This window comes from Arachis ipaensis, chromosome B2 (genome assembly GCF_059453495.1).
Source record: "Arachis ipaensis isolate K30076 ecotype BB chromosome B2, ASM5945349v1, whole genome shotgun sequence".
NCBI classification, from domain to species: Eukaryota; Viridiplantae; Streptophyta; class Magnoliopsida; order Fabales; family Fabaceae; genus Arachis; species Arachis ipaensis.
Window position 1 is genome coordinate 28,909,320 of NC_142437.1, and position 21,039 is coordinate 28,930,358.

The 21,039-nt window shown below is 36.2% G+C and overlaps 1 protein-coding gene and 1 pseudogene across 1 annotated transcript; one reads left to right on the top strand and one right to left on the bottom strand.

The window, feature by feature from the left end:
• Positions 1 to 18,123: 18,123 nt before the first annotated feature.
• LOC148573434 (beta-1,6-galactosyltransferase GALT29A-like) lies at positions 18,124 to 18,792 on the bottom strand (annotated as a pseudogene).
• A 1,448-nt stretch (positions 18,793 to 20,240) lies between these two features.
• LOC107625172 (uncharacterized) lies at positions 20,241 to 20,823 on the top strand. The gene has a single exon (XM_016327748.3). The coding sequence runs from the start codon at positions 20,273 to 20,275 to the stop codon at positions 20,693 to 20,695; it is 423 nt and encodes a 140-aa protein (XP_016183234.1). The 5' UTR covers positions 20,241 to 20,272; the 3' UTR covers positions 20,696 to 20,823.
• Positions 20,824 to 21,039: the final 216 nt, after the last annotated feature.

Genomic DNA, 21,039 nt, shown 5'->3' on the forward strand with positions numbered 1-21,039 from the left:
AGAAGAACAAAAATTAGAAAGCATGATTAGAGAAGGATAGAGTGATTACCCTATACACTAGAGAGACTAGAGTGTACATACACCATCAGTGAGGGTTCCATGCTTGAATTTCTATGTTCTCTGCTTTCATGAGCTATCTTCTTGCATTTTTACCTGCTCTTACTTTATGAGAATTGAATTAGTGGAATTTGAATTATAATTGTTTTGAAGAACTTATTTGCTATTGATCAAGTGGACAAGAATCATGTAGTTGCATTCATATATATAGTTGGCATTGCATTGCATTTCATAGGTTTTACATGTTCTTACTCATTTATTTTATCTCCTTCAATTAAGCATGAGGACATGCTAATGCTTAAGTGTGGGGAGGTTGATAAATCACTATTTCATGGTTTATATTGTGTTTTATTTGTGTGGTTTTATCATGATCTTTGCCCACTTATTCATTAAATAAGCATGCATTTATATTTCCTTCCTAAAGATGTTTTATGGTTGAAAACTTGCTTTCTAGAGACTTTTAATTATGTATTTTATTTCTCCCTTATTCCATTCGATGCCGTGATCTGTGTGTTAAGTGTTTCAGGCTTTATAGGGCATGAATGAGTTGGAGATTGGAAGGGAAGCCTGCAAAAATGGAAGGAACACAAGAAATTGAGGAGATGACCAGCGAGAAGCGACGCGGCCACATGGATGACACGACTGCGCGGAAGAGAGCAATTTGCAGCGACGCGGCCGCATGGACGACGCGTCCGCGTGGACGACGCGTCCGCGTGGCAAAGCAGAAACGCGAATGACGCGTCTGCATGAGCAACGCGATCGCGTGACGTGTGCGATCTGCATAATCTGCAGAATTTGCTGGGGGCGATTTTGGGCCCTATTTTGACCCAGTTTTCGGTCCAGAATAGCATACTAGAGCCAGAGAACATGCAGAAACCAGGAACGACATTCATTCCGCATAGTTTTAGTTTTAGATCTAGTTTTACTCCTCTTCTAGGTTTTCTCTCTACACATTCATAGTTTTTAGGATAGGTTATTTTCATTGTTTTTGCATTGGGATATTGAGAAAAGTTATTTGCCTCATCAAGACTTCGACATTCTAGTTCGTTCTCTTCACTTTTCTCTTACTCTTCCATATTCCTTAATTTTATTTGATTTTACGATTGGATTATTTTAGCTTTTATTAATATAAGAATTACTTTTGCTTTTAATTAATCTTTTCATCATTACTTATCATGTCTTTCTTTAATTCCTATGTTGATGTTATAAATTTTACATTTACAATGAGTGAGTAGTTCCCTAACTTGATGGTGAGTTGATTGAAAGGAACCCTTGAGCGGATTGTTCAAGAGAAGGTTGTAATTGAGTTTATTGTTGGCTTGCTCTCTAGTTCCTAACACCAATCCTCCCAAGAGTGGATTGGAAATTGTGGATAGAACAGCATTCCAACTTGTTTGACCTCCCCTTACTTAGTAAAGGATAACTAAACGTAATAATTCTCAATTGTCAATTAATCTTGAGAGTATTCCATCAAGAATAGGGCTTCCATGTAATCAACTCCCAGTCAAGGTTTTTATTTAAATTTATATAAATTCTCCAATTTAATTTTCTGCCATTCAATCAAACATTTTTTGAAAACATTCTGATTAATAAAATAGCACCCTTTCCTGCAACTCGTTGGGAGACGACCTGGGACTCATACTCCCAGTATTTTAATTTTATTTTCTGTGACACCTTTCTAAATTGATAAGGCAGATTTTTGGCGAGTTAAGAACTATACTTGCAACGTATATAATTTAACAATTTTCAATTTGCTAATTTCTGCCCGCATCAAATGGCTTAGAGGATGGAAAGAAAGCATGCAAAAGTGGAAGGAATACAAGAAATTGAAGAAATTGTTAAGCTGTCAATCCTGAGCTCTTCGCACTAAATCGATCATAACTTGAGCTACAGAGATTCAAATGAGGCGGTTCCAGTTGCATTGGAAAGCTAACATCTGGGGCTTCAAAATGATATGCAATTTGCCATAATTGCCATGCAGTTAGGCAACGCACACGCGTAGATCACGCGTACGTGTGACCTTGCAAAATTTCAGCAACGCGTACGCGTGGACGACGCGTACGGGTGACAGAGCCACGTGCTGCATGTTGATGAATGGAAAATTGACGGTATAGAATTTCACAATTGAAATCTCATCGAAGTATAGTTTCTAAACCAATCAATAATCCTTTCATACAAAAATTTTGTTTATCATAAGTACAAACCCCTAAAATCTATAAACCGAAGTATTTAAACCTCGGGTCATTTCTCAAAGGAATTGCAGGGTAGTGTTCTTGTTATTGGCCATGGAAATGTATATTTTGGGGTTTTTATTAGGAACCAAGAAAATTAAATGATAAAGGAAATCGAATGACAAAATGGTCTTGGCAAGGTTTAGTGGTCAAGGTTCTCTATCCTTATCACTAACCACAACATGATAATTGCAAGGATCAATCCCATTAAGTCATCCTCTAACAAGTAAAGGAAAGTCAAATGAGCTATATCAATCCAAGTCCATAAGTCCTAGCTATTCACTAATTGAATTAATGAGAGCTAGAGTCAATGGCTATCAACTATCAATCACTTGGACATTAGCAACTCAAGAGTTCCTAAGTTACCTTTCCCAAGCCAAGAATATAAAAATCTACTCTAACATCTTCTCAAGCATTTTGACAAACACTTGGAAGGTATAAAAGGAAAACATAGTAAATTGACAACAACAATAAAATCTAACAACAATTATTGCAAGGAATTAACAACAACAATAAAAAAGAACATTATTGACATGAATTACCTCAAATTGAATTGAAAAAAAAGTAGAAGAGACAAGAGTGAATCTACAACAAAGCATGACAACAAAATAGAAGAAATTACAACAAAAGAATAGAAGAACAACATGTAACAACAAAGAATTAAGAAGTAAAAGTAGAAGAGAGCATGAGTTAAAACCTAGATCTAAGCTTATTGAACTAAACCTAATCCTAATTCCTAGAGAGAAGTGAGAGCTTCTCTCTCTAAAACTAACTCTCAACTAATCCTAATGTGAAGTGATGTGAAGTGATGATACCTTTCCCTTCAATCCTTGGTTCCTTTTATCTTTTCCCGTAAAAAACTCAGCTCCAAATGGGCTAGAAACCCTCCAAAATCGCCAGGCACGAGTTTGACTAAAAGAATCATGTGCGGCCTTCGGCGCGTATGCGTACGCAACCATGGAGCATTTTGCGATCCACGCGTAGGCGCATAGTGCGCGCGCGCGTCCATGGGCATTTTCCAAATCTTTGACTTTTCATGATTTCTCTACTTTGTATGCTTTCCTTTCACTCCTTTGATCCTTTCCTAGCCCTTTTCAATCTGAAATCACTAACAAACACATCAAGGCATCTAGTAGAATTAAGGGAAGATTAAAACTATCAAATTAAAGGTCTAAAAAGCATGTTTTCACATCTAAGCGCAAATAAGGAGACAATCACAAAATCATGCTATTTCATTGAATAAATGTGAGGAAAGGTTATCAAAATCCTCTAAATTCAACACAAGATAAACCCTAAAAACGGGGTTTATCAACCTCCCCACACTTAAACCTTAGCATCTCCTCATGCTAAACCAAGAATGAAGCAAAGGGTATGACATTTATTCAATGCAACTAAACTATCTAAATGCAAACTATCTACATGCAACTATCTATATGGATGCAAATGCTTGGTCAAAACAACTCAACTTCCAAGAGAATATATGTAAGCACAAGGGCTCAAACAATAGAAATAAAATCCAACCCACAATTGTATTGAACTATCAAAAAGATTTACAAACTTGCAAGAATATAGATGATTATGGTGAATACATGTAATTGAGCAATCGAACCCTCACCAGATGTGTATCCGCTCTATTCACTCAAGTGTTTAGGGGTTGATTCACTCAATTTCACCCCCTAATCATGCTTTCCAAAATTTGTTCTTCATCTAACAATCAACAATCATTCAATGCATGCATACAAATATCATGAGGTCTTTCTCAAAGGTTGTAATGGGGCTAGGGTCAAGGTAGGATCATGTATTGTTAAGTGGACTAGGATTTGAATCTTTGATTATCCCAAACTTTCCCACCTAACCTATATAATAACCTATACAATTAAGTACTAATCCTAACTACCGATCCTTCACTTTTCACATACTCATGCATTTTCTTTTGATTTTCACAACACTTATGCATTGGCTCTTATTGGACTTTACTTTGGGGCATTTTGTCCCCTTTTTATTGTTTTTTTTCCTTTTTTTTTTCTATTTTTTCCTTTTTTTTTCTTTTCTTTTCTTTTTCACATTTATTTTTTTCTTTTTCTTTTGTTTTTCTCATTTTTTTCTTTCTTTCAAGCTACATACAAGAACATCAATACATAATGTCTATACACTTAATCAATACATGAGTATGAACCCAATTCCCAAATATAGAAATACAAAACACCCTTTTATCCCAACCAATGTTCCCACATCTCCCCAAACTTGAATATAAAACACTCTCACTAGTCTAAGCTAATCAAAGATCCAAACAAGGGACTTTATTGTTTTTCGCTTTAGGCTTGTAATGTGCTAAAATAAAGAACAATTGGGTTAAGTGTAGGCTCAAAATTGGTTGACAATGGTAGGTAAAAGGTAGGCTATTTGGGTAAGTGAGCTAATGAAATAATTGCCTCAATCATATAAATGTATGAATATAAGGAATAATTAGACATATAGAATTAAACAAATCAAGGATCACAATCATAGGAAGAGAATAATTTCACACAAGAAGGGAAATAAGTGGTTATAAGATGTAACCACACAATTAGGCTCAAAACTCACAAGCTTGTGTTCTTAGCTCAAAACATGCTTCACAAAATATGAATTCATGCAAGTTCATCAAAAATTTTCCAATCAACTGGGGTTGTGCCCTATAGATAAATTCTTTGGAAAGATCTTGTTTTGACTAGGCTTATTCTAAATGCAAATGCAATGTTGTGATTGAGAAATTTTAAAAATTCCTTAGTTAATCCTTTTTTCAATCAAAACGGTGTCATATGTAAAAAGGGTCAACTAGGTCTCAACAATCCAAAATATTTTTCTAATCACAACCAAAAGCTAAAACAAGCTAAAACAACTATACAAAGCAAAAGTGCATATATAAAGCAAAAGTGTAAAATCCAACAAACTAAACAAAAGTATCCACAATCCAGAATACTAATATATACAAACCAAAAAATTGTAACAATATTAAAAGCAAGGATTAAATATATGCAGCAGCAAACTTAAGTTCACAAGCAGAATTCAGCAGGGCAGCAGTGACATAACAGCATAGCAATAATAAGATGCATACACACAGAAGAATACACCATCCATTATTCAACAAGGAAATGTACAATAAGCCATGTTGGTTAACAAATACGGAGCAATCATCAGGTCTATGATAATCTAACCACATCCTAACTACCTAACAACCTAGAATCAACTAAGACAGGCATAGCTAACTAACCTAGATAAACAGAATCAAAGAACTGAACTAACTGGCAAAATTGGAAATAGAAAAGAAGAACAGAGTAGGAGGTGGTTAACCTGGAATGCAGAGGCAGAGAGAGGAGGAATTTGAAAATGGAAAAAAGGAAGTAGCGGAACCGTAGCGCTGCCGAGGAATGTGGCGGCGCAGTGGAGTTCGCGGTGGTTGTTGACGGAGAGGAGGGGAAGTGGGTGAGGACCGCCGGCGACAATGGCTGCCGCGGAGGTTGGTTGGCCGAGGTGAGAGAGGAAGGGGTGCAAGGAGAAATGGTGAGAGAAGGGAAGCGAGGAAGAGAGAAAGAGAGGAGGGAAGAGGTTGCGGCGGTTCGGCGGCGGTGACTAGTCCGGCGCCGAACAGTGGGCGCGGTGGTAGGTGGTTGTAGGGATTGGGTTGGCTATGGAGGTTTGAGAGAATGAGAGGGAAGAGTGAATGTTAAAGAGAAGAGAGAGTGAGGGTGAGCAACTGCGTTGGGTTCATCGCGTGGATAGGGTTAAAGTTTTTGAATCCACGCACGCGCGCCCCATGCGCGTCTGCGTGGGTGGAAAAATGAGTGAGTGGCGCAGAAGCGTTTCGTGCGCATCCGCGTGGGGTAAGTTGGGCCAGAGGCTTAACGCTAGCCCAGAGTTGGCGCAACTCTCGGGTTATAAGCCTGGAAACTGCGTCAGTGGATCGACGCGCACGCGGCATGTACGCGTCCACGTGCATTGCAGATTATGCGTATCGACGCGTATGCTTGCAGTGCGCATACGCATGCATGAGGTTATGCCAGGAGCTTAGTGTTGGCGCAAGGGTGGCCCAACTCTCTGGAAAATGTATGGGCCTGCATCCGCGTATAGGCGCGTGCACGCGCATCCCTGCCCCCTTTTTTTTCAGAAACAGCAAAAATAGCTCAAAATCCTCCTAACACTACCTACAGCTCAAAATTAGCCAAAAATACAAAATGACAAAAAAAATCTTTTTGGCTTTTTGAGAACCTTCAAATACAACCAAAAGAGGCTTGCTCCACAAACAACCTACAACCAAATTATTGAAACAAATATATGAAAAAAAAAACTACCTACAATGGTAACTCAAATCACTTATTAATCAAAAATGCAAGAGAGTGGAAAGAGTTTACCATGGTGGGGTGTCTCCCACCTAGCACTTTTAGTTTAAGTCCTTAAGTTGGACATTCGGGAAGCTCTTTGTCATGGTGGATTATGCTTGTACTCGTCCTTGAATCTCCAAGGATCTTTGCTCCTCAAATGGTTGACAGAAGTTCCAACCATTTTCACCAAGTTTGGATGGAGTTCCACCCAAGATACGAGCTCCCATAGTTGGTCTTCGTGCTTCGATCCGGGATCCCATATCTTATTTTCGCACCCGCCTTCTAGTTGATCTTCATGAATTTTCCATTCAGGTGGTTAACAAGTGGAATTCTCTCTAGCACACCAAGTCTTCTTCATAGACCCACGTGAAGTAGCATTCTTCCAATCATGGTCTCTATACCTTGAGAACTTGACCTCAATGAGCCTAATTCCAAACTTCCAACCACTACACAACTCCCTTTTACTCTTAGTTCTACAAAGAGCTCTAAGTTGTCCATCCATCTCAATCAAGCCATATTCAAGTGAGAAAGTAAAGCTTAGGTTTGAGAATTTTACCCACTTGAATGTTGTGTTGGACGGTGACTTAGGGAGGGAAACCTCCCCACACTTAGACAATGCAGGGTCGACTTCCTTATGCTCTTCTTTGGGTACCTCCACCTCTTGACAACTTCTTTCATCTTCTTCTTGCTTGTTGACTTCTTCCAATTCCTCTTCATCATCAATCAAGTCAAACTTAGGAGGTTGTGTGAAATCTACTTCCATATCAACTTCACATTTGATGGGAGAGTCTTCAATGAGATCACCAACATCATTTGGTGTTGAGTTGTCTTCATTAGTGTCAATTTCATGCCCCATGGGAGAGGATTCAATTATTAATAAGAAATCATTGATGATTGAGTCCATCTCTTGATCAACCTCTTCATAGTCCGCAATCTCGTTATGCTCCAAAGGTTCTTGAGATTCCCATGGTGATTCCGTATCTCCTAGATCTTCAACCACTTCTTCCTTTTCTTCAATAACCCTAGGTTTCTCCAATTGCTCCAATACAAAGCTCAACTCTTACTTCTTCACCGAATTTTCCAATCTCTCTTTCATGCTTTGCTCTTCCTTTGGTTTTTCACATGTGGCCACGGAAGCACCTTGAGTGTTCAAGCATTGGTAGGCTAACGTATGCACTACCTAAGTCAAATTAGTCACAAACTCTAGGGTGTTCCTTTGTATATCTGCTTGGCCTTGAAGTAGCAAGGTGAGAGAATCATCTATTGGGGCTTGGAGTGGGTAGGAAGGGTCATCATTTTGGAGAAAGGGTTCATAGTGGGAAGGCGGTTCTTCTTGGTAAGAGTATGGAGATGGTATGTATTGAGGTGGTTCTTGGTGGTACTCACGATAAGGTTATGGTGGCTCTAAAGGTTCTTGCTCATAACGGTCACAAGGATATGGTATGGGTGATTGGTCATACAATGGATGAGGGTCACAAGAGGGTGCTTGGTAAAAATGGGCTTGTGAGCATGGTTGACAGTCATGTTGAGGATAAGGTTCATATGCATATGGTGGTGGTATTTGATTATCACAAAAAGAGTCACCATAGCCATTGAGTTGACATGCACTAGGATGTGAATTATACCTATAAGTATCCGGAGGTTGTTGCCAATAGGAGTGATCAATTCCTTGAGGCTCCTCCCATCTTGAAGTGTTCCATCCTTGGTACATGTTGTCATTAAAGTCCACATTTCTTACAACACAGTGAGAACCAAACTCATAGCCAAAGTGAGAATTCATAGTGGAAATGAAAGCAACTAACTAAGTCCAAGAAACAAGTGAAAAAGCAACGTATTTACAATATTCACATATGTACAACTACCAATAACACAACACCATTACAACTCCTCGGCAACGGCGCCATTTTGATGAATGGAAAATTGACGGTATAGAATTTCACAATTGAAATCTCGTCGAAGTATAGTTTCTAAACTAATCAATAATCCTTTCATACAAAAATTTTGTTTGTCACAAGTACAAAACCCTAAAATCTATAAACCGAAGTATTTAAACCTCGGGTCATCTCTCAAAGGAATTGCAGGGTGGTGTTCTTGTTATTGGCCATGGACATGTATATTTTGGGGTTTTGGATAAGAAACAAGAAAAGTAAATGATAAAGGAAATCAAATGACAAAAAGGTATTGGCAAGGTTTAGTGGTCAAGGTTCTCTATCCTTATCACTAACCACAACATGATAATTGCAAGGATCAATCCCATTAAGTCATCCTCTAACAAGTAAAGGAAAGTCAAATGAGCTATATCAATCCAAGTCCATAAGTCCTAGCTATTCACTAATTGAATTAATGAGAGCTAGAGTCAATGGCTATCAACTATCAATCACTTGGACATTAGCAACTCAAGGGTTCCTAAGTTACCTTCCCAAGCCAAGAACATAAAAATCTACTCTAACATCTTCTCAAGCATTTTGACAAACACTTGGAAGGTATAAAAGGAAAACATAGTAAATTGACAACAACAATGAAATCTAATAACAATTATTGCAAGGAATTAACAACAACAATAAAAAGAACATTATTAATATGAATTACCTCAAATTGAATTGAAAAAAAAAAGTAGAAGAGACAAGAGTGAATCTACAACAAAGCATGAGAACAAAATAGAAGAAATTACAACAAAAGAATAGAAGAACAACATGTAACAACAAAGAATTGAGAAGTAAAAGTAGAAGAGAGAATGAATTAAAACCTAGATCTAAGCTTATTGAACTAAACCTAATCCTAATTCCTAGGGAGAAGTGAGAGCTTCTCTCTCTAAAACTAACTCTCAACTAATCCTAATGTTTCCTAATGTGAAGTGATGTGAAGTGATGATACCTTCCCCTTCAATCCTTGGTTCCTTTTATCTTTTTCTGCCAAAAACTCAGCTCCAAATGGGGCTAGAAACCCTCCAAAATCGCCAGGCACGAGTTTGACTAAAAGAATCACGTGCGGCCTTCGGCGCGTACGCGTACAGTGCGCGTACACGTCCATGGAGCATTTCGCGATCCACGCGTAGGCGCGTAGTTCGCGCGCGCGTCCATGGGCATTTTCCAAATCTTTGGCTTTTCATGATTTCTCTACTTTGTATGCTTTCCTTTCACTCCTTTGATCCTTTCCTAGCCCTTTTCAATCTGAAATCACTAACAAACACATCAAGGCATCTAGTAGAATCAAGGGAAGATTAAGACTATCAAATTAAAGGTCTAAAAAGTATGTTTTCGCATCTAAGCGCAAATAAGGAGACAATCACAAAATCATGCTATTTCATTGAATAAATGTGAGGAAAGGTTATCAAAATGCTCTAAATTCAACACAAGATAAACCCTAAAAACGGGGTTTATCACACGTATCAGAAAACGCTGGGGGCAATTTCTGGGCTCCTTTTCGCCCAGTTCCAATCCCGAAAATACTGATTAGAGACTGCAGAGTGAAGGAATCAAAGGGACAACATTCATTAACATAATTTTAGGTTTTAGATGTAGTTTTCTGGAGAGAGAGGCTCTCTCCTCTCTCTAGGTTTTAGGATTCTTAGGTTTAGCTATTTTTAATTTTAGATTTCTACTTTACCTTAATTTAGTTTCTCTTCTACTCTTATTTATTCTAGCACTTTAGTTTCTCTTCTCTTGGTGATTTATTTATTATCCACTTTAGTTTATGAATTCTCATGTTAGATTTGATTTTCTATTTAATGCAATTTGAGGTATTTCATATTGATGATTGCTTTCTTCAATTTATGTTATTGATGCTTTCAATTGGTTGTTTGGATTTTATTATCTCTTATTGCTTTTCTATACTTTTATGTTGTACCTTCCAAGTGTTTGATAAAATGCTTGGTTGGATTTTAAATTAGCTTTTTATGTTCTTATCTTAGATTGAGTAATTGGAGACTCTTGAGTTATCAAACTCTTTTGTTGATTAGCAATTGAAAGTTGCTAGTTGATTTGAATTCCACTAAAGCTAGTCTTTCCTTAGGAGTTGACTAGGACATGAGAAATCAAATTGATTACTTCCACTTGACTTTCCTTCATAGTTAGAGGTTGACTAAGTGGAGCAATGGACGATTCTTGTCACAATTGATGATGATAATGAGGATAGGACTTCTAATTATCAATCCTTGCTAGGACTTTTCATAATTATTAGTTTATTTTCTTATCATTTACATTCCTTGTTCAACCTTTCAAAAAACCCAAAAATATACTATCTCATAATCAATAATAACTACACTTCCCTACAATTCCTTGAAAGATGACCCGAGATTTGAATACTTCGGTTATTAATTTTAGGGGTTTGTTACTTGTGACAACCAAATTTTTATATGAAAGGATTCTTTGTTGGTTTAGATACTATACTTGCAACGAGGATTTATTGTTAAATTCTAAACCATCAAAAAATCCGTTCATCAAGTCTTTTAGGTCGAAGCAATCTTGAGTTTCATGTCCGTATCCTCGGTGATAATCGTAGTATAGGCTCTCGTTGCCGCCTGTCCATTCTTTCAGTTGTCGCGCCTTCAGAAGGATGCATCACTCTGCTATTTGGTGGTAGATTTCTATGATAGGAGCAGGTAGGGGGTGTAGTTCATGAACTTTCCTACCCTGGGTGGTCGATTGGGGGCAGCGGGTTTGGGGTGTTCTTTCGGGGTATCTTTCGGTGGTGGGTTACTACAAGGTGTCGTGTTGTCGTGCTGTCATTTATTGGCGGCCACGACTTGGATTACCTCTTCGTCATTCGTCATGTATGTATTCCCTTGTGATGTTTTGGATTTCGTGCATGGTCCAAACTGGCTTGGTGGTGAGGTGTTTCCGGAAGTCTTCATTCATGAGGTCATTGGTTAAAAAGGACTGGCAACCGAGTCTATGAGTCCGTCGACGGTCAGGCACTCATCGTTGAACCTGTCAAGGTATTTCTTCGTAGATTCATCTTGTCATTGGGTGTGTGTAAACTAATCAGGTGCTTTGCTTTGGTGATCCTGGTGGTGAATTGGGCCATAAAATTCCTAGAGACATCGTTGAAACTGGCTTTGGAGCCATTTGGAAGGGCGTTGAACCATTTGATCGCGGCAGCCAAGGTTACCAGAAAGGCCCTGCATAGGACTGCATTAGTGGCTCCTTCCAGTTTCATCCTGGCCTCGAAGGCTATTAGGCATTCTTGGGGATCTTTGCTACCGTCATACTTCATGTCGGTGAGTTTGTCAAAATCTTTTGGGAGTTTAGATTTCAGAATTTTCTTGGTGAATGAAGTAGCTCCCATTATCACGTGCTTGCTTCGTGCTTGCTTTACCTCCCGGTGGTGCCTGCAATCGTCCTTATCGTGTTGGCTCCCTGGATCTCTAGAAATGTTGTGATCGCGTCGTTTGTCATGTCATTGTTTAGGTAACCTATTGTTCTTGGTTTCGCGATGCGATCAGGTCTTAGAGGTTACTTGGCTCACGTGTTCCGGGTGATATCGCTCTTTGGACGTGACTCATCCTTCAAGCTTTTGAACTTTGAGGAACAATTCTTTGATTATCTGGATTGCTTTTTCTCCTAGGCCATCAGGTGCTCAGGTTTTGTCGGGCTGATGATCGTTCTCCTTTGGTTGCCGCTGGTTCGGGGTTAGCATGCGGTGCACGGTGCTGGTTTTCCTTCTTTGGGTGCGGGGAAAGTTATCCCGAAGGTTGAGTGTTGGGCTTCACGGGTTTGAGTTGTGGTGGTGGCTTGAGGATTGCTCCTCAAGGTTCTCCGTCATGCCGCCACGACTTGGTAATCCTCACAGATGGCACCAATGTACTAGAAGTGCCTGGTACGGATTGTGAGATAGATTGGGGACTCGTGAGTCAAGGCGGTTGTCTGATTATCTTCTTGGAGCAGCGAGGGGTGATACCTGCAAAGACACTCTGACGCCCAAGTCAGAATGGATCTGAGAGGTATAATAAGGTGTGTGGAATGAGTGAGTACCTGAGGGGGCCTCTGGCTCTCCTTTATATAACTTATGATAGTTATCTTATCTTATCTTTGTTTAGCTAAGATAAGGGATGAATTTGAATTTAAAATGTTGGGTCAGGATATTGGAAGTTATTGATCTGTCTTTGGGCCGTGAGGATGGCCTAATCTTGAGATTGCTGGGTTCGATGACTGTTCGAAGGAAAGACCCAGAAATCGGATTCGGAACATTCCTACATAAATAGAAGTGATATAATAAGTTAATATTTAGAATTCAATTCAAATACGATGAAACTATCATGTAAGAATGTGTGATAGATGATAATTTAAAGAAAAGTTAGGCATTTTAAGTGTTCAAAAAAAATTATTGACTAATATTAACTGAAATGCAATATAAATATATAAAAAGAATATTTCTTATCATCTAAGTTTTTTTCATACAACATTTGACGTACTCACCTTAACATATATATTCAATTTATATATTTCTACTTTCCCCAATATATATCACCTAATATTTTTAATAATAAACCTTTTTTTCATTCTCACTCTATGGTTAGCTTTTGTATAAAATCGAATTGAATTACTTGAATGGATGAAAATATAACTTTTAGATGAAATATATTCTATTGAGATGAATTAGGTTGGAAAAAAAAAAAGAAAGGCATGATAATTAACCATTTATCATGTTGTTAAGCATACTACAACAAATAAGCGTTTTCGCAATGGTCGAAAACCATTGCCATAGATCGGAAACCGTTCCTAAAACGGAAATGTTTTGGCAACGTTTTTTTTATCTAAGACAACGACAATAAAAAAACCGTTGCCATATTTATTGGTATATACAACGATTTTGACAACAACTTTTAAAGAACGTTTTGAAATCGTTACTGGATAGGCAATGATTTAGAACCGTTCTCTTTCACGACATAACGGTTTAAAATCATAATTGGATAAGCAACGGTCTTAAGCTATTGTAGGTTTGTTATTCACAAAGACAACATTTTAAAAGTGTTGCCTTTGGTGTTGTTTTTGCAACGGTTTTATTACTATTGCCATTTTGTAGCTACCTTTGACAACAGTTATAATACCATTGTCTTTTGTGACTTTTGACAACGATTTTTTATAATTATATAATTCTTTATTTACAATAGTTTTCTCATGTTGCATTGAAATAGTTTCAACTATTTTTTTAATTTAGTGTCAACAAATAACCTTAACTATTTGGATCAAATTACTAAAGAAAACTAATTGAACATTTACCATCAAATTTGATTTATAAAGTATTATGTAAGATCTAAAATCATATTATATCGTCATTGCAAAATAACATAATATATACTCATCTAAGTCATAACTACTTTTAATTATATCATCATCATTTTTCAAAATACCATAATACTATAGCCTAAGTCACAATAACTGTAAAATTCGGTAAATTAATAAATAATTAATTAATAAATTAATTATGAGCCAAGAAAATTAAAAAGTTAAATAATTAAATTTTATAATTTAGAGAGATAAAAATAATTAAAACATGAATTTAAACACTAATTTTAAAGATTTTGGCCTAAAATTTGACCAACAGACTAAACCGATTAGACCGAATCCATATTTGGTCCAAGACCCAACATATATAAGTCCAATTATGAGGCTTCAGCCTCACTTTCACACTCCAAAGAGTGAAACACGTTGAAATGGGAAGGGGAAACACAAAACCCATATACATAAACTATTCACACATCACCTTAAATCGCCCATAATTTTCGATCTAGAGCTCCGATCGCCACACCATTTGTAGCCACACGTTCATCTCGTCGAGCTCTTCAATTCTATTAAAACAAAGTGGTAAGTATCTCATATTTTCGTGTCCATTTCTCCACCCCTTTAATCTTCGTATTTTTGGTTTGAAATTGAGAGACTTTGATGATTTTGGTGGTTTAAGTGCAATCTAACATTGGATAATTGTTGGATTTTATCCTAATCATCAATGGGTAAGGTAAGAAAATTTTAAACCCTTGTAGTTTGTCCAATTTTGTGAACCCTAGTGGTAATTGTGGTGAATTGTATGGATTAGATTGAATTTGTGTTAGATTGGAGTTGAATTGGCAAGTTGGAGTGCTTGGGTTCAAATTTTGGTGGCTGGAGCTCGTTGGAATTGATTTGGAGACTTGGAGCTTGTGGAGGAGAGAATTTTAAGGTGTTTCGGATTTAGAAAAGAATCGACCAAGGTATGGTTTTGGTTTCTCGCAGTTAATGTATAATGTTACATGAAAATTTAGGCTAGTTGACCGTAGGATAAGTTGAATTATGTGAATGGTGCATATTTAGTGGATATAGTAAATAAATATTGAGTTTGATTTGAATTATAGTTGAAAATTAGTGAGTGGTATTGATAAATTATATGTTGAATTTGATAGTGAAACGGTTGGAGTTGATGCAATCATTATATATATATATATATATATATATATATATATATATATATATATATATATATATATATATATATATAATATGTGTATGTATGTGATCAAAATCAGAACAACATTATACCAAAATCAGAACCACTTACCAAATCAAAATCAGAACAACCTTATACCAAATCAAAATCAGAACAGCATTATACCAAAATCAGAACCAGTTACCAAATCAAAATCAGAACAATATTATACCAAATCAAAATCGGAACATCATTATACAGAAATCAGAACCAGTACCATATCAAAATCATAACAGTGTTATACCAAATGAAAATCAAAACAGCATTATACCAAAATCAGAACCAGTTACCATGAGAGGGCAAAAGATGCGATGGCTAGGAGAAGCAATGATGGCCAGGAGAAGCAGCGACGGCGCCAAAAGGGGAGAAATGGCCAATGGAACCAGCGATAGAGCAGAGAAGGGTGAAATGGCCAGGAGAAGCAGCAGCGGTGCGGAGAGGGGAGAAATGGCCAGGAGAAACAGCGAAGGTGCGGAGAGGGGAGAAGCAGCAATGATTCTGACGCGGCTAGGAGAGCAAGACGCAACTTCCTTCAATGGTGAGGGCTGGGTGAAGTTTGCCATTGTTTCGATGATGGCGACGACGCGGAGAGGGGAGAAACAGCAACGATTCTAACGCAGCTAGGAGAGCAGAGACGCAGCTTCCTTCGGTGGTGAGGGCTGGGTGAAGTTTGACATTGTTTCGATGATGGCTATGATGATGAGTGGGTTAAGGCTAGTAGATGGAGGAAAACTTGGCAAGTCTCTGCGTTTTGTTCTGAAGGAGGTTGTTGAAATGTTTTTGAAGTGTTAAAAAAATATTATGTTAAATTTTAGAGCGGGAATAAAACTAAAAATATATAATATTTGTTATAAATTTATTTTTTCTATAAATAATATTTGTGATTCGGGATTGTCGGCAGAATCGTGATTTCGGTAATTTTGTGACTTTCTTCGACGACTCCACGTTGAATTTACTGATCTCACTCGAACTGTATTTTCAGAACGGATAGGAGTTATTAGATCCCCTGGTCTTCAACAAAACCATCGTGCAACTATTCCCAAAACCTAAACAGGAATGGATTTAGCAAAACGGATTGGCTGAAGGTTAGCTGACAACCGCCAAGTGTAAGAGCTAAAAAACTAGGGATTTGGAGAAATTGATAAGTTTATATAAAATTAGAGTTTAAATTTGGGAAAAGTAGAAATTGAACAAAATTTTTTTGAAAATGATGGAGGAAAACACTAAATTCATTGATAGCTCATACCTCACGAGAAATTTGGCGGTGGAGAGCGTTTGATTTCGTTACGGTGAGAATTAGGTCCGTGCCAACTGAGGGAGGCCATATGAACTTTGTCACGTACAAGCAAGAACGTGGTAAAGTTCCAAACAATTTAACCGCAGAGATGCAAGTCATTGCAAGTCTCAACCATGGTGAAAAAAATTTGTCATTGCTTTTCTTTCGTAGGTATCTTCCCGTTGTTAAGTTGCATTTTTTCTGGCAATACATGCCTATTCTAATACAAAATAAATGACTAAATTAAAAATGTATAAAAAAATACAGAAAAAATAAAAATAAATAACATATATTGTGAGTTTTATTGGTTAAAAGTATCTAAATAAAATACAATTACAAATATATTATATATTTTTAGTATTTTATATATATATATATATGAGAAATGTTAAAAATTATTAGAATTTATTATTTTTTATTATTATTTAATTATTAACTTAATTCTTTAGTTTAATTCATTTAGATTAATAATTTAATAATATATTTTATCTTATATTTTTAAATATTGATAACTAACTAATAATAAAAAATAATAAATTCTAATGATAATCTAACCTTCCTCTATATATATATTATTACTTTGTATCGGAGTATTGGCCAACCTATTATCTACCTTAAATTAATTGCAAATCTCATTTATTTAAGTTGATACCTGATCATATTGACATAATATCTAACAACTTATAATTAGATGTGAAAACTTAACCTGTTCTACAACAAGCAGGTCGTTGCCTCTCCCCAACCACCAATATGCTTCCTTCCAAAAAAAAAGAAAAAAAGAAAAACCTAATGGCTAAGATTGATTCTATACCTCACAAAATTAAACCTGGTTACCACTTGCCATAACCACCACCAAAGTATCATATTCATTCTAATGCTATTAGCCATTATATATGACGTGTGTATACTACCCTACCTCATTTGCATCCCATTCCCCACCAAAACCTCAACAAACAACCTCAACCCTCAAATTAAAAACTAATTTTCTTTGCACCGGTTCCACGTTTTTCGACCAACTCATTTAATCACTCTTAAACGTGTCAGGATATTATAAGGCTTAATCCTCTCTTTTTTATTTAGTTTTTAGACCTTATAATTATTTAAATTTTAGTAGTATTAATTTGTGTATATCAACACTTTTTTAAATTATAATCATTTGTATTGGTTCCTGTATCAACACTTTTTAAAATGGTTTACAACCCCACAAAACAGCAAATTTGTTTGCAAAATGAGTAATCTGCTAGGATTTAAAACTGCAAGAATTTCAATAAACCACTGCAAAATAGCACACTTAGAAAATCCCCTAAATGTTCAAAAAATCATCACAAAATAGCAAGGGGCAATAAACCGTGGCAAAATTTTTTTAAGTAGCGTCAGTTTCATAAAAACTGTCATAACTTAATAATAGGACACAAACTCTGTCTTTTTTCTGAACAACCGTAATATATTTTGTGAATTAAAAGTCGTTGCAAACCCCAAAAAAACCCGCAATTTAGTAATATTTTTTGCAGGAGTAAATAGCTATTTCTGACCATAAAAGATTTAAACGCTGACAAAACTAACCATGAAAAATTAAAACTAAAGTTATACCCATGTAAAATAAATTTCGTTCGACAAAAATGATCAATTATTAAATTTTTATTCATAATTCCATAAATATCCCAATCTTTTCTTTTTCCTTTCTCATTTTACTTCCATAACCACCACCACCTCCACCATAAAACCCACCATCTCACTAGATCTACTCCTCTGTTCCCACAATCACACAAGAATCGTATTTTCATAAATTCTCACCCAAAATACCGTTTTTCTTGTCAATCGGAATTTTCACAAACCGAATCAGCTCATCCATGATATTTGGTTCGAATCGATTCTTCCTCGCCCAATTGTTCAGGATCTTACGGAGATCCAGCCAGTAACAATAGAACATCAGGGAACGGAGCGTCGCCGAAATGGTGGTCCGGGAGGAGGATCTATCTCCGGCGCTAGTGTCATGGTGATGGATGATCCGCCGCCACAAGATAAAGGTTCGATGGTGAGCCTCGCTGCCGAAGTTACCATCGAGGAGCTGCTGGATCTCCTACTTGGCCTTGTCCTCGCCGATCTCGATGGCGACATGGCGGAGCAGTGTGGCGTTGAGCTGCAAAGGAGGAGGAGGGGCGCGTGGATCAAGACGACACGCGTCTCGCGCTCGAGGAGAGGAGGGGGCGGCGAAACACGGTGCATGAGGTAAGGGTGACGACAAAGACGAGTAGAAGGACGGACACAAAGAGTGGTCGAACGGTGCGTTTCATGGGAAGGCGTTCTTCATGGTCACTAAATTTGGGAATGGAGGGTCGACGGCGGCAAAAGTTTTAGGGTAGGGTGGTTTTGTTTCTCCATGTTTGTCTTCGGAAATTCTAGAAGGCATAGGTGAAGGAGGAAAAGATAGACAATGGAGTGTGATTTTTTGGAGATAAATGTTGTGACCTGCATAGGGTAGTGTTTGGTTTGAATCTAGGTGGGGGTTGTCAAAAAGTGATTTTTGTCATTGTTGATATTCAGGGCTTAGGGATAATAGAATAAAATCCTAAAAGAACAAATTAAAGGTTAAGTTGTGAAATGGCATAGAAAAGGATGAAAAATGTGTTGGAGTTGCAGAAGTTGAATAATTTTTTTTTTTTTTTAGAAGTGAGAGTAAAGGAATAGATATGGTGGGATGGTAAATTTTGGTGGTGGTTTTGGAAGGAAGATGAGAAAGGAAGAAGAAAGGATTGGGGTATTTATGGAATTATGAATAAAAATTTAATAATTGGTCATTTTTGTCGAACGAAATTTATCTTACATGGGTATAACTTTAGTTTCAATTTTTCATGGTTAGTTTTGTCAGCGTTTAAATCTTTTATGGTCAAAATGATTATTTACTCTTTTTTGCAGTGTATAACTATTCAAATTAAACTAACATAACTAACTTGAGTAAGTCTAATGGTTAGTTCATTTATCTACTTAAATAAATATTACATGTTTGAATTTTATTTTATGTATACAATAACTCATTGTCTAGCAACAAATTCTTAAATAAAACTTTATATCTACCATAAATTAGTTATTAATCTATTAGATTGAAAAATACCGTAAACAACCAAAAAAACTATTCAAATTAAAGATTAAAATGTACAAAAAGTAATATTTTACTGAATTTACAGAAATTTGCACCGCTAACATAAAATACATACATAATCATAACGAAATTCCAGTTGATTTAAATGGTCATCGTCAATACATCTCTATGTTTTTGAGTTTTGCCTAATATATATTCCTCACCATTTTTTTCTTATCATGATTATCTTTTAATATAGAATAAGTATAGCGAATTAATTTTTAATCAGTTAATATTAGTATATTTTTTCACAATTATACTAGTATATTTTTTTACAATTATATTATGTGTATATAAAAAATTAATCACTAAATCAACTATTTGTATAGAATATAGGTTAACATATAAAATATATATTCAAAATAAACTAAATAACATATATATTTATATATAAATACATTATGATAGTTTATTTGAGTGTATACATAAAATTATTTTTTAAATTTTATTTTTGTATGTGAGGATTTAGGTTTTAGAATTATGATTTAAGATTTAAAATTTAAAACACTTTATCGATATTTAAAAAATATATACAGAAAAATCTAGTATATTTTAGTGTCACATCATATAGAACAAAATATATACGATCACTACCATATATAGAAAATGGGGAAAAAGAGCAGATGGTCCAAATCCTCATTTAACTGCTCTTATCGATCAACCAGCAATATAAATTCAACTACTTCCTATATATTCTTAGAACCCATTATCATGATATTGTGCATTCCCCACAACAATAATAATAATAATAATGTCCCTTTGGGAGCTCTGTAATCTAATCCGTTTGCAGCAGCTGACAAGAATAATAAGCACATGGGCACCACTACTAATCTATTCAGCCACATGGGTCACCCTACTAACCTTAACTGTGGCTGTGGCTTCTTTGTCTCCTGAAGTGGCTTTTGTCTCTGCCATATCTCCTTCTTCTTCATTCTCCCAAAAGTGCACCAATAATAATAACATCAAACCTATTATTCATAATAATAATGTTGAAGGGTCCACTAACATTAGAGTCCCTTTGGATTTTCCAGGAGACACGCTTTGTTTCCCAGTAGAGCTTTTCTTCAAGTCTAGAATTGATCTCATTGTTCCACCAATCTTTGCGGCGGTTGTTGTTGCTGCTTCTGCTTTCGTCGTTCTTGCTTTCGGCTTGTGGGAGCATGATCAACATTAATGTTTTTCGATAATAATTCAGCAGGTAAGTCAGTAAAAAAAATTAAAATAATAAAACACTAAAAATGTCAAAATAAACTAATACTTTTTATCAATATTAACTAACACTTTATCTTTAGAGGAGTGTTAGGAGCAGTAAGTTTTGTGATTTGTAGCAATTGATTAGTCATTATTAATGTTTTTAATGGTGTGAGATTTTATTCAATAGTATAGAATTACTCACTTTTTTTATTAATTAAGTGCTGACCAAATTTTAATAAAAATGGTGACCCCTAAACTTTCTCTTATTTTTATACAATTAGACTTTCTCTTATTTTTCTTTTACTTTTGAATTATGAAAAATTA

Bases quoted from the DNA above. Each gene is read 5' to 3' on its own strand.
- LOC107625172 (XM_016327748.3), top strand. From the start codon at position 20,273: ATGTCCCTTTGGGAGCTCTGTAATCTAATCCGTTTGCAGCAGCTGACA.